Source organism: Mesoplodon bidens (assembly GCF_964165515.1).
Source record: "Mesoplodon bidens genome assembly, chromosome: 2".
Lineage (NCBI taxonomy): Eukaryota > Metazoa > Chordata > Mammalia > Artiodactyla > Ziphiidae > Mesoplodon > Mesoplodon bidens.
In genome coordinates this window covers 47344008-47356241 of record NC_138177.1, presented here as the reverse complement: position 1 = coordinate 47356241, position 12234 = coordinate 47344008, and the positions used below count along the sequence as shown (strand labels likewise).

The 12234-nt window shown below is 45.0% G+C and overlaps 1 protein-coding gene across 1 annotated transcript; it reads left to right on the top strand.

Moving 5' to 3' along the window:
* Positions 1 to 3384: 3384 nt before the first annotated feature.
* Positions 3385 to 11469, top strand: LOC308612443 (zinc finger protein 25-like; the record flags this gene model as incomplete). Its single annotated transcript, XM_081224918.1, has 3 exons — positions 3385 to 3578; positions 4194 to 4411; positions 11417 to 11469. 3 exons carry the CDS (start codon positions 3385 to 3387, stop codon positions 11467 to 11469), a joined length of 465 nt encoding a protein of 154 aa, XP_081081044.1.
* Between the last annotated feature and the right edge of the window lie 765 nt (positions 11470 to 12234).

The window sequence follows — 12234 nt, the reverse complement described above, 5'->3', positions numbered from 1 at the left end:
TGTTGAGCCTCCCAAACTCCAGTGGGCATCCTCTCCCTTTGGTGAATCCCATCTCTGCCGTAGGAGCTGCTCCAGGGTAACTCTGGTTGGGTGATGGCCCAGATCTCTTTTTCCTTCTGACTGTCAGGTTAGGAGGCACCATCAATTCAACTCTCATACTGTGAAAGCACGGGAGGAAACAGACTTATTCATTTTTCTGCTATGAATTTGCCAAGATGTCAGTTTAATAAACAAAATAAATATCTCTTGTCAGTGTTTTCTTTGGGAAGAACTTTGGGAAGAGGCAGGCTTCTGAGGATAACTCCTGGATTTAGGGCCCCCTAGACAGAGAATTGCAGAGGGCCTGTGTGCCCTCTTCTTTAACCCCCCCACCCTTCCACCCTTATACTGGGCCTCTGAATATGTTTAGGAGGAAATGAGATTGGGTGAATAGCCATATCAATAAACACTCAGTGAATGCCTATTGTTTGACAATCACAAAGATAGGACCAAGATGTATAGACTAAAACGACCAAAATGTATAGTCTCAGTCCTTCACAAGTCCATGGTCTTCTAGGAGAAAAATGTATAGACAAACAAATTACAAATGCAATGTGGTAAACATGGCAATGGAAGCATGTGTGTGGTGTAGGCTTTTGCTAGGGTAGAGAAAAAATATAGACTGTGCAAGAAGACACACCTAGGTTCCAATTTCCGCTCTACCATTTAGTTGAATGTCTTGGACAACTTATTTATAAAATGAGGTCCGTGCCCTCCTTACTGGTTTTGTGAGTTTTGGAAATAATAATTTAAATCGCTAAATGTAGTAAGTAGCACCTAGTTGGCACTCAATAAATTATAACTATTAATAAGGGGCATTTTAAAAATTCTTTCTTTCTTTCCTTCTTTTTCTTCCTTTCTTTCCTTCTTTCTTTTTTCCTTCCTTCCTTCCTTCCTTCCTTCCTTCCTTCCTTCCTTTCTTTCTTTTCTTTCTTCCTTTCTTTCCTTTCTTTCTTTCTTTCTTTCTTTCTTTCTTTCTTTCTTTCTTTCTTTCTTTCTTTCTTTCTTTCTTTCTTTCTTCTTAGCTACAAAAAATAACTCATGGTAGAATTGCCCTTTGTAATGTATAAGGCACATTCTTTTTTTAAAGATCAATCTCAATTACTTTTTAAAAAGATTTTTCTTAATTTTATTTTTTTAATTTTTACTTTAGGCTGTGTTCAGTCTTCATTGCTGCGCGTGGGCTTTCTCTAGTTGTGGCAAGCCGGGACTACCCTTCATTGCGGTACACTAGCTTCTCTCATTCAGTGGCTTCTCTTGTTCCATATGTGATGGAGGGGCTCAGTGGCAGAAGACGGCTGGGAGCTTTCGGAGAAGTTCTGAGAAAGGTCAAATAGTTGGACATTGGCTGGATCTGCTGCTGGACTAAGAGAGGAGGAAAGCTGGGGAAGATGGCCTAGAGGTTGTCCAGCTCGAAGGCTCCCTGAGGCATGTGCAGAAACCCTCTCAGGCAGCAAGACTGGGAAAGTGCCGCATTGTGGGGAGTGGCCTGAGTCCTGGCCCCAGCACTGCCACTAATCTATGCTACTCATTCATACAACTTCCGGTGCCGCAATGTCTTCACTTGTAAAATGGGGACAAATAATTCCAGCCCTAACCATTTCATAGTATTCTGAACAAGGAACAAGAACCAACTGCAGTTAACAGATATAAAAGAGCACTGAAAATTGTAACAAATTCTGAAGGACTAGGAGAGAATTTTGTGTGTTTTTGTTTTTAATTGATTAATTAATTTTTAGAACACTAACCCACTAGTGTGGCAATATGTCATTTATTGTGGACTTGGAGCTCTCTGATCCTGGGTGCTCCGGGTGTATGTCCCCATCTAGACTACATGGTGGCAGAGAAGACTAAAAATCATACTTTTCCATTTTTCTCCCACCCCGTCCCACCCCCTCATTCCCCCATCCCCCACCTCCAGCTGCTCAGCAGGGCAGCTGTGCCACAGCATCTGCTGAGTGGCTGACTGGTTGATAGCTTGACTGCATGTATGTGGTAATAACCAGTTTTTCTACGGATTCATAGTCACTGCCCTTTTTCGGGGGGCCTGGGGCGGGGGTTGGGTACAAGTGAGCAGCCAGTTTCCATGACAGCGAAAGTTAGAACAGAATGGTACATGCTTCATTTGCAACAACATGGATTTAGGCTAGACGTTAGATAGATTAGGTTAGCTCGAAGGCCCAAGGAAAGAAAAGGGAGAGACTGTGATGTTTTGAGAATTCTCTTCTAAGATTTTTTTTTGATCTTTTTTTTCTGAAGCATTTTACAGTAGATTACAGATATTATGATTTTTCATCCTTTGTTACTTCAGTTTGCATCTCTAAAAATTTAGGGCATTTTTGATGATGAAGGTGGGGTGTGTGTGTGTGTGTGTGCAAGTGCAGGCAGCTAATTTTGAGAGGATTTGGACACCGCCCTACACAGAGTCAGGAGAATGGACCATATATATTCTCCTCACATCCCTCCTGGATTTCAGTGGCTGCCACCTCATGCTCAGCCTGGGTTTCCCCAAGCTCTCAGGGACGGGAGGCACCTGGAGCTGGAGACGGGAGCAGACAGGGAAAGCTGACTCAAGGGAAAGTCCCCTGTTTCTCTGTCTCCCATCACAGCCTTTCCCTGAGGCACTAAGTATCCATTGCCAGTGACTCCATAATTATCTCTCACTGAGAAACCTGAACAAAATCGAGTGCTGAGTGTGGTACCCAAATTGCAAATCAATGAATTCTGAATTAAATATTGATTTGCCCCATTTTCTTTCAGGGAAGATTCTTTAGAGTAATTGCCTTGCTTGTTTTGTTTTTTTTACCTTTAAATTATCATTCTGATCTTGAAACACTCTAGTGCTGAAAGACTAATAATCCCGTAAGGCAGAGCCCCATCCTCTCCACTGCCATCCCACCCTCCTCCTGACCCACCTCCCTCCCCCTCTGGTAACTTTCCTCTTCAAAAATGGAATGTCAGGAAGTGGGAGATGTGGCTCATTACGAAGGACTGTGCACATCAGCCCACAAGGCTGTGCTGGGCAAAGGGCAGCCGCCCCCACCCCCAGGGGCCCCTGGCATGGACACCTAGTCCCAGAAGGAAGAGCAAGGCATCATCCCTGTAATGTATAAGATGTAATATATAAACTCTAAAATCCTTTAGGGGCATTTGTCCAGAGAAGAAGAAGCTGGACAGTTTGGGGCTTTGGAGGAAGAGAAATTGGCTGCTTGCTGTGGAACTTACCTCAGAATCTATTTGGCTTCACCAGCTCCTGCAACTTGGGGTTTTGGTTTGCATCCTCAGTGCTTGGATTGGCTGTGAGTGAAATCCCGAGAAAGACTCCTGGCGACTGAGGTGTTGACAATGGAGCCTCTGGAATCAGTGACGTTTGAAGATGTAGCAATCAACTTCACCCAGGAAGAGTGGGCCCTGCTGGACACATCCCAGAAAACCCTGTCCAGAAATGTGATGCTGGAAAACATCACCCACCTGGTCTCCGTAGGGTATCAGATCAGCAAATCAGATGTGATTTTCCAGCTAGAACAAGGAAAAGAGCTGTGGAGTGAAGCAACAGGATGCCTCCAAGGCCAGAGTCCAGACGGTGAAAGTCTGCTTAGACAACAAGAAATGATATTCATGCAAAGTGTCTACAGGAAGCACATATCTGCCACCATGCCAATGGTTCCTCACATGCAAGGGGATCCTGTTGGATGGACTGATTTGAGTGATGAATTTACTCCTAGATCTTCACCTAAACATTTATCAATTCACTTAAGGAGGAAACGTAATGTCAGCAAACAGTGTGGAAATTCACTTAGTCAAGGGTCATTCCTTGACGGACAGGATCACATTCACACTAGAGGTAAATCATGTGAATGTCCCCTGTGTGGGAAAGCCTTTAGTAATTCCTCTAGACTCAGAAGACACAAGATGATTCATACTGGAGAGAAACCATATAAATGTCATCTCTGTGGAAGTGGCTTTTTGCAAAGTTCTGACCTTAGAAATCACAAGCGGATCCACACTGGAGAGAAACCATATAAATGTCATGTGTGTGGGAAAGTCTTCAGTCACAGTTCCTACCTGAAAGAACATGAGAAAACTCACACAGGAGAGAAGCCATATAAATGCCATCTATGTGAGAAAACTTTTAATCAAATCTCTTACCTTAGAAAACATAAGAAAGTCCATTCCAGAGAGAAGCACTATGAATGTCATCAGTGTGGGAAAGCCTTTAGTCAGAGCTCTGGACTTAGTCAGCACAAGAGAATCCACACTGGAGAGAAACCACACGTATGTCTTCTGTGTGGTAAGGCCTTCAGTCAGAGTTCTGAATTGACTCGGCACAAAAGGACCCACACAGGAGAGAAACCCTATAAATGTCAGCAGTGTGGGAATGCTTTCAGTCAATATGCAAATCTGAGAAGACATGAGAGAACCCACACTGGAGAGCAGCCCTATGAATGTCAGTGGTGTGGGAAATGCTTCAGTCAGGGCTCTTTCCTTAGACGACATAAGGGAACTTATCACTGGAGAGAAAGTCAGGAGGGCCCTCAGTAGACGTTCTGACCTGAGGTGACATGGCATCATACATGTGACGAATGTGGATGGAACACTAGCCATAGCTGTAGCATTTAACCACACCAAGGTTCACACCCACTAAAGCAACTCTGTCTGAAATCAACATGGACACTTGTTCAGGCATCACACTCCTCAGTCCAGACAGGCATCACCTGTGGACGTGGATTCATATGTGCCCTGTCTCTGTGACAAAGCCTTTAGTCATTGGCCTGACCTCAGGTAACTTAGCAGAACTCACTCTGTAAATACAGTATGGGTGTTTTTAGCAACAGCTCCCAACTCTAAAGACCCTAGAGTGGTGGTCCCCAGCCTTCCTGGCACCAGGGACCACTTTCGTGGAAGACAATTTTTCCATGGATGGGGGCCACGGGGATGGTTCAGGTGGTGATGCGAGCTATGGGGGGCAGCAGATGAACCTTTGCTTGCTTGCCCGCCGCTCACCTCCTGCTGTGCAGCCTAGTTCCTAACAGGCCACAGACCAGTACTGGTCCATGGTCTGGGGGTTGGGGACCCCTGCCCCAGAGGGCTTGAGCAGAGGATAACCAACCCCTAGTTCTTCTTTGATGATTATGGTCAACATGAGCCAACTCCCAGTGGAGAACCACTAAGACTATAATAACTGTTAATAAACATTCAGCCAAGCACCAGGCTTGATGTGCACAAGAAACTCAGCGAAAGAATAAACACTAAATCAAGAACAAAGATGAAGACTCTTGAGAAATAGGAAAGTTTGCTGAGCAACACCGAAGCAAACTTATAAATAATTCATACTGGAGAAGTGATTCAATGTAAGGTCATGAGAAATTCTTTATTCATAGAGCAACCTCTCTGGTACATGCGTGCTCAGACTGTACATCACACCTTCAGTGTTCTGAAGGAAGGGAAGTTTTCAGTGGTCACTTATTTCTTAGTCAACATTCAATTCTCACACTGAGGATGCAGCAATCCTAAAAATCAAAATGGAGCTATAGCTAGATTTTATATCAGAAAAAAATGACTTGAGTATGGGGAAGAAGGAGCCTCTAAAAGAATCTTTTAACACACATTCAGGCAAATTGTGATCTGCGGAAATACCTCTTCATGAAAATGTGGCATAAAAAGGAGAGTGAAGTGATCTAGCAATATAGAATGTAGAGTTTGGAAGAAATTAAAAATTGTGTATAGAATAATAGTTGCAAATATTCAAACAATAAAGTCTGTAGCTAAAGGAAAAAAAATAAAATCCTTTAGGATAACTGACAATATATATCAAAAACATAAATATGTTTAAACTATTTTTTCCCTAGTAATTCTCTATTTTGATAATCAAACCCAAGGTAATAATCCTAAATACACATGCACAAAAGCTTGTTGCAAGAGCAAGGCATCATCCCCAAGGCCAAATAAGAGATGCAAACTAAGCCTCAAGGGGGCTTAACTTCAGTGAGATCCACCTAGACTGCTCTCTTCACACTCCTTCAGGAAGTCTTTCTTGATCTGTCCCTCCTAAATCTCAGGGTTCTCATCTTCAGATGTGGACCTGCCAGAGCTGGAGGAAAATATTCAGGAAGTCCTGAGCCTTAAAAAGATTATGGTGCTTTCTCAACTGCCCCGACACCCTGATATAGCAGAAAATGAAACATGAATTAAAGCAAGAAACTCCCAAAGAGTTCTGACTTTCCCATAATGCTAACTAGAATGTCAAGCATGAAGTCATTCGAACTGTTTTTCCTGTGTCTGCTTTACTGGGTGTCCCGTAAGCATTGGAGCACTGGGTATGGTGAGAGGGTCAGCTTGTTTCTGAGCAGAGGCTGGAATCCCTGCACCGTTGCCTGGTGGCCTGCGATCCTGGGGGCTTCCCCAGCCTCCCTGGAGAAGCTGCCAGTCCCAGGCTCTAGGCAACAGGGAGAGCTCCACCACCTCCAGATCCACTTTCTCTCCCCGTGTGTGTCAGCAGTTTCCTGGGCCTCCAGCACTTCCAGTCAGCCACTGGCTCTGGCTGCAGAAAAAGAAAACAGTCAGGTCTCTATTCCTAGAGGACCGGTCTGGAGGCGAGGCTGTTCCAGGATGAGCATGTTAGCAGAGAAATTTAATTACTGCCCTCTCACCAGGCCGAAGGTTCTGTGTTCGCACAGTGCTTCCCTCTTGAGCCCTCAATGTTGGTTATGAGCAGGTCTGAGTGTCAAGGCGCAGGTGTGGAGAATGGGAAGATGGTGCCAGCCCAGGGGCTTTCAAAGTTCCCCCAGGAGGAGAATCCAGCCTATGTGCTTCCTCCTGCCCTGTTTCATTCACCTTTGCTGGAAATTCCTCAGACTTCAGAATGGGCCAAATCTGGGTTTGCATGGCAGCGAATGCATTCATTCACTAAACTCTTATTGAGTACCAGGACTCAGGTAAAAGAATATGGAGATAAAATAACACAGCCTGTGATCTTAGACACCTGGCTAGGGAGACAGACGCATATGCAATTACAATATAGCGTGGTAAGCGCTGTGATAGGTTTATCCACTGATGCTCGTAAGAGGGACACCAATCCCCATGTGGGGTCAGGTGGGGTGGAGGTACTGGGGGTCAGGGCTGATTCTGAGCTGATTCTTATGAATGGGTTAGACAAACAGAAAAGATTGGGGGACGTGGATGGGTGTTCCAAGGTTCCAAGAAGAGGAAATGGCATGGAGTGAAAAAAGGGAGATTTTCAGGAGCTATGCGTTGTCTGGAATGAAGTGCCTGGTGCTGAGAGATGATGGGACATGCAGGTAGGCTTGGGGGGTGAGTCACACTGTAGGACCAGGCATCGAGGTTCTGTGATCTTAGGAAGTCTATTAAATGGGACCAAGTGGGACCAGCTTTGTGGGGATTTGGGAAGGTAATGAATAAATGAGCACTATATAAAGCACTATACAGATTGCCAACAAACACATGAAAGGATGCTCAACATCACTAATCATTAGAGAAATGCAAATCAAAACTACAATGAGGTATCACCTCACACCAGTCAGAATGGCCATCATCAAAAAATCTGTAAACAACAAATGCCTCCATACTGTTCTCCATAGTGGCTGTATCAATTTACATTCCCACCAACAGTGCAAGAGGGTGTGGAGAAAAGGGAACCCTCTTGCACTGTTGGTGGGAATGTAAATTGATACAGCCACTATGGAGAACAGTATGGAGGTTCCTTAAAAAACTAAAAATAAAACTACCATATGACCCAGCAATCCCACTCCTGGGCATATACCCTGAGAAAACCATAACTCAAAAAGAGTCATGTACCACAATGTTCATTGCAGCTCTATTTACAATAGCCAGGACACAGAAGCAACCTACATTTTCCATCGACAGATGAATGGATAAAGAAGATGTGGCACATATATACAATGGAATATTATGCAGCCATAAAAAGAAATGAAATTTAGTTATTTGTAGTGAGGTGGATGGACCTAGAGTCTGTCATACGGAGTGAAGTAAGTCAGAAAGAGAAAAACAAATACCGTATGCTAACACACATATATGGAACCTAAAGAAAAAAAAAAGAAAAAAAATGGTTCTGAAGAACCTAGGGGCAGGACAGGAGTAAAGATGCAGACGTAGAGAATGGACTTGAGGATACGGGGAGTGGGAAGGGGAAGCTGGGACAAAGTGAGAGAGTGGCATGGACATATATACACTCGCAAATGTAAAATAGATAGCTAGTGGGAAGCAGCCACATAGCACAGGGAGAGCAGTTTGGTGCTTTGTGACCACCTAGAGGGGTGGAATAGGGAGGGTGGGAGGGAGACACAAGAGGGAGGAGATATGGGGATACATGTATATGTATAGCTGATTCACTTTGTTATAAAGCAGAAACTAACACACCATTGTAAAGCAATTATACTCCAATAAAGATGTTAAAAAACACTATATAAAGTGCTTAACACAGTGTCTAGTATGTGGTTAGCCATGTATATATTTTAGTTGCTATTATTATTGATGAGTTGTATGACCTTGCAAAAGGTATTTTAACAGCTAACTCTCATCTTTAGTTTTCACTTCTGTAAAATGGAATTTAAAAATTCTATTCAGTTGTCAGCAGAGAGGGGGACTGTCTTCTTGACTTGGACCCCCAGGTGCTACAGCAGTGCCCGGTATACAGATGCTGGTTTCTCTTCCTGATGCGGGTTTTTCTTCCTTCCCTTGCTTTTCCTTCTGCCAGCTCCACTTAGGGCCTAAACACTTGAAAACGGTGGCAGCTATTCGTTTTCCTTTCAGTTCAGCGTACATTTTGCTTTATACTCACCTTCCAAAAATAGATCTGATTCTAAGTTCATCCATCTTTCCACTAAACTCCAGTTGCCATGACATATTTTTAGTCTAACAATGACGTATAGGTTTTTGCCTAACAAATTAGCAATGCATTTAAAAAAAATCCAGTGGAGGTAGGAATACAAAGAAATGGGCCCATTTTTATGTTGCTGGTGTAATGTTTAAGATGTAATACATTAACTCTAAAATCCTTTAGGATAAGCTGACAATATATATCAAAAACAAAAATATGTTTAAGCTATTTTTTTCCTCAGTAATTCTCGATTTTGACAATCAAACCCAAGGTAATAATCCTAAATATACACACACAAAAGCTAGTTGCCCAAATATTCAATCTACTCGTTGCTGCATTATTGTTAGGGAAAGACTGGAAACAATCTGTATGATCAATCCTAAGGGAATGGTTAACTAAATTATGACAGAGCCATCTACCCAAACTTGTGCAATTATGAGGGCCCTATAGCAGTAAAATTCACGGAGGCTGAAATTAGAATGGTGGTTCCTAGGAGCTGTGCGGGGGAGGGAATAGGGAGTTATTGTTAAATGGGTATGGAGTTTTAGTTTGGGAAGATGAAAAGAATCTGGAGATGAATGGAGTTGATGATTGTACGACAATGTGAATGTCCTCAATGCTATTGAACTATACACTTAAAATGGTTAAAACAGTCAATTTTATGTTATGTAGACCTTACACAATAAAAAAAAATGTGCATAGATCTTCCGTGGTGGTGCAGTGGTTGAGAGTCCGCCTGCCGATGCAGGGGACATGGTTCGTGCCCTGGCCCGGGAGGATCCCACATGCCACGGAGCGGCTGGGCCCGTGAGCCACGGCCGCTGAGCCTGCGCGACCGGAGCCTGTGCTCCGCAACGGGAGAGGCCACAACAGTGAGAGGCCCGTGTACTGCAAAAAAAAAAAAAAAAAAAAAAAGAAAGAAAAAAAAGAAAAAAAAAAGAAAAATTGTGCATTGAAAAAAACTAAAAAGACGTTAAAAATTCTCTTTCCTAAAACCCAATTCATTTAAGTAGAACTTGTTTGGAGTTTGGAGTATGAAATAGTGAATGAGGACAAGGAGAAAACTTGTTCATTCATTTGTTCTTTCGTATCATGAAACGCACACCTATGCACCAAGCACCGTGCTCCGAACAGGGCGCACAGTGGGACAAACATGACAGAGCTGGATGCTGACCTATTTTCTCCTCAATAATGATCAGAACTAGGGGAATGGCAGTTCTAGGGGAGCCAGTTAAACTATCGGAGATAATATAAACTGTGATGTCTCATGTGCCCTGATTTTGCATGTTGGGGCTGGAGAGGGGACTAGGTCCCAGGTGGACGAGGTGGGCATGGACATTTCCAACAAACCCCTCTGTATTGTCCCATTTCCAAGAAAACTCTGCTTCTGGAAGATGGCAGCTTCCAGCTCACTTAGCTTTAGGTTTTGAGTGCAGGTGAGATACATGAATGTTACTCTAGAGGGTTTCTGGGTTGGTGTCGTTGTCCCACAGCCATGAGGAGGGCATGGTCAGTGTTCATGACTTAGCCAGAGTTGGGGAGAAGGGATGAGGCAGTGCTCTCCCACAGGCCTCGCTCCTGTTCACCAATGCTGCTAGAAAACATTTTAGAACGTGCCCAGACTCTGGGATGGGGTTAGATACAATAAAAGCACGGGGCAAGTAGTGCTAATATCACAACTGAGAGGGACTGGGGGTAGCTTAATGCTCCAGACAGCCAATGAGTTTGGTGTCTACTATGTGTCAGGCACAGGGGTTACAGAGGCCACATAGAAAAAGGGTTCAGGGCACAGAGAGTAAAGCTGGGCCATCTAGTTCAAGTCCTGGATCTGGCACTTCCGGCTTAGTCACCCTGGGCAAATTATTTCACCAACTCTGTGACTCAGTTTCCTCATCTGCAAAGTGAGGCCAATAAGAACATCTACTCTGTGGGTCGTTATGAGGATTAAATGAGTTTACATTTGCAAAATGCTTAAACTAATGTGTGGTGCCTGGTAAGCACTCTGCAAGTTTCTATTAAATGAGATTCAATAAATTACCAGCCCCGTGGAGCAAGAAATTTTTTTTTCTTTTTTTTTGTGGTACGCGGGCCTTTCACTGCTGTGGCCTCTCCCTGTGCTCCAGACGCACAGGCTCAGCGGCCATAGCTCACGGGCCCAGCTGCTCCGCGGCATGTGGGACCTTCCCAGACCGGGACACGAACTCATGTCCCCTAGCATCAGCAGGCAGACTCTCAACCACTGCGCCACCAGGGAAGCCCGCAAGTTCTCAAAGCCTGAACAGACTCACACCTATTAGCAGTCCTGGCCTCTCAGTGAGGAGTTCTCCATGTCCTCTCTTTCCCTCCCCTCCCTGCTGAGATTCACTTTGCCTCCTCCCATCTAGGCAGGAAGCTTTTCTCCAGATCAGTGAATAAAGTGGGTGTTGGGGGCTGCGGTGCCCCCAGAGGCTGGGAACAGGGTGAAGCCAGGCTGCCTGCTTGGGCTGGCATCCCTTGGCCCTCCTGACTGGCTCCTGGCAGGGGCACGCCGACAGCAGGAGGATGCAGAGGGGGATGGAGTCCGATTCCTGTAATCGCTGTATTACCAGCCCCCCTCACTCCCCCCCCTCTTTCCCTTAATGGTGATTGTTATACTTATTAGAGGCGCAGCTGCCAATGGTTATTGATTCTCCCTGCTGTAGCATTTTAATCAGGGATTTGCAGCTATTATTAGTAATACAAGCCTCTGTGGATCCCAGGACAGAGGCAGAGCTGGGCACTGGGACCTTTTCAGTCAGGCAGGCGGGATCCCCAGGGTTCCAGAGTCATGCAGAGCACTTAACCCAGAAACATCCTGACTCAGTCTGGTGGCAGGGAAGTGGGGGATGGGGCCACCCTGGGCTTCCAGTCATAGATGCTGGTAGGCAGTTCTTTCCAGCCGGGGCCTGGCTGTGCCTGGCTCTGCTGGATATGCCACCAGCGCCCTCCCCTAATCAGAGGGCTCTCTCTTCCCTGCCTCCCTCCATGGCCATGCAGCTTCCTCACCCACACTCCTCCCAGATGGCGTGGGGGGTGAACTGAATAGTGTCTGGGTGTCTGCAGAGCCAGGAAGAAGCAGTGATGGGGGTGAGGGGTGTGTGGCCACGACACCCTGACCATTTCCCAGGGTTAGAGGTGAGGGTGAGAGTGAATGAACGTTTGTTGTACTCCCACTATGTGTCAGGCATAGCCTTAGGAGCTTTGCCCATGGTATTCCCTTTAAGCCTCACATCAGCCTTTCCAATGGCACATTATTAAAGCCATTTTATAGAGGAAACTAAGCTCGGAGAATCAGAGTGACTTGCCAAAGGTCACTCAGC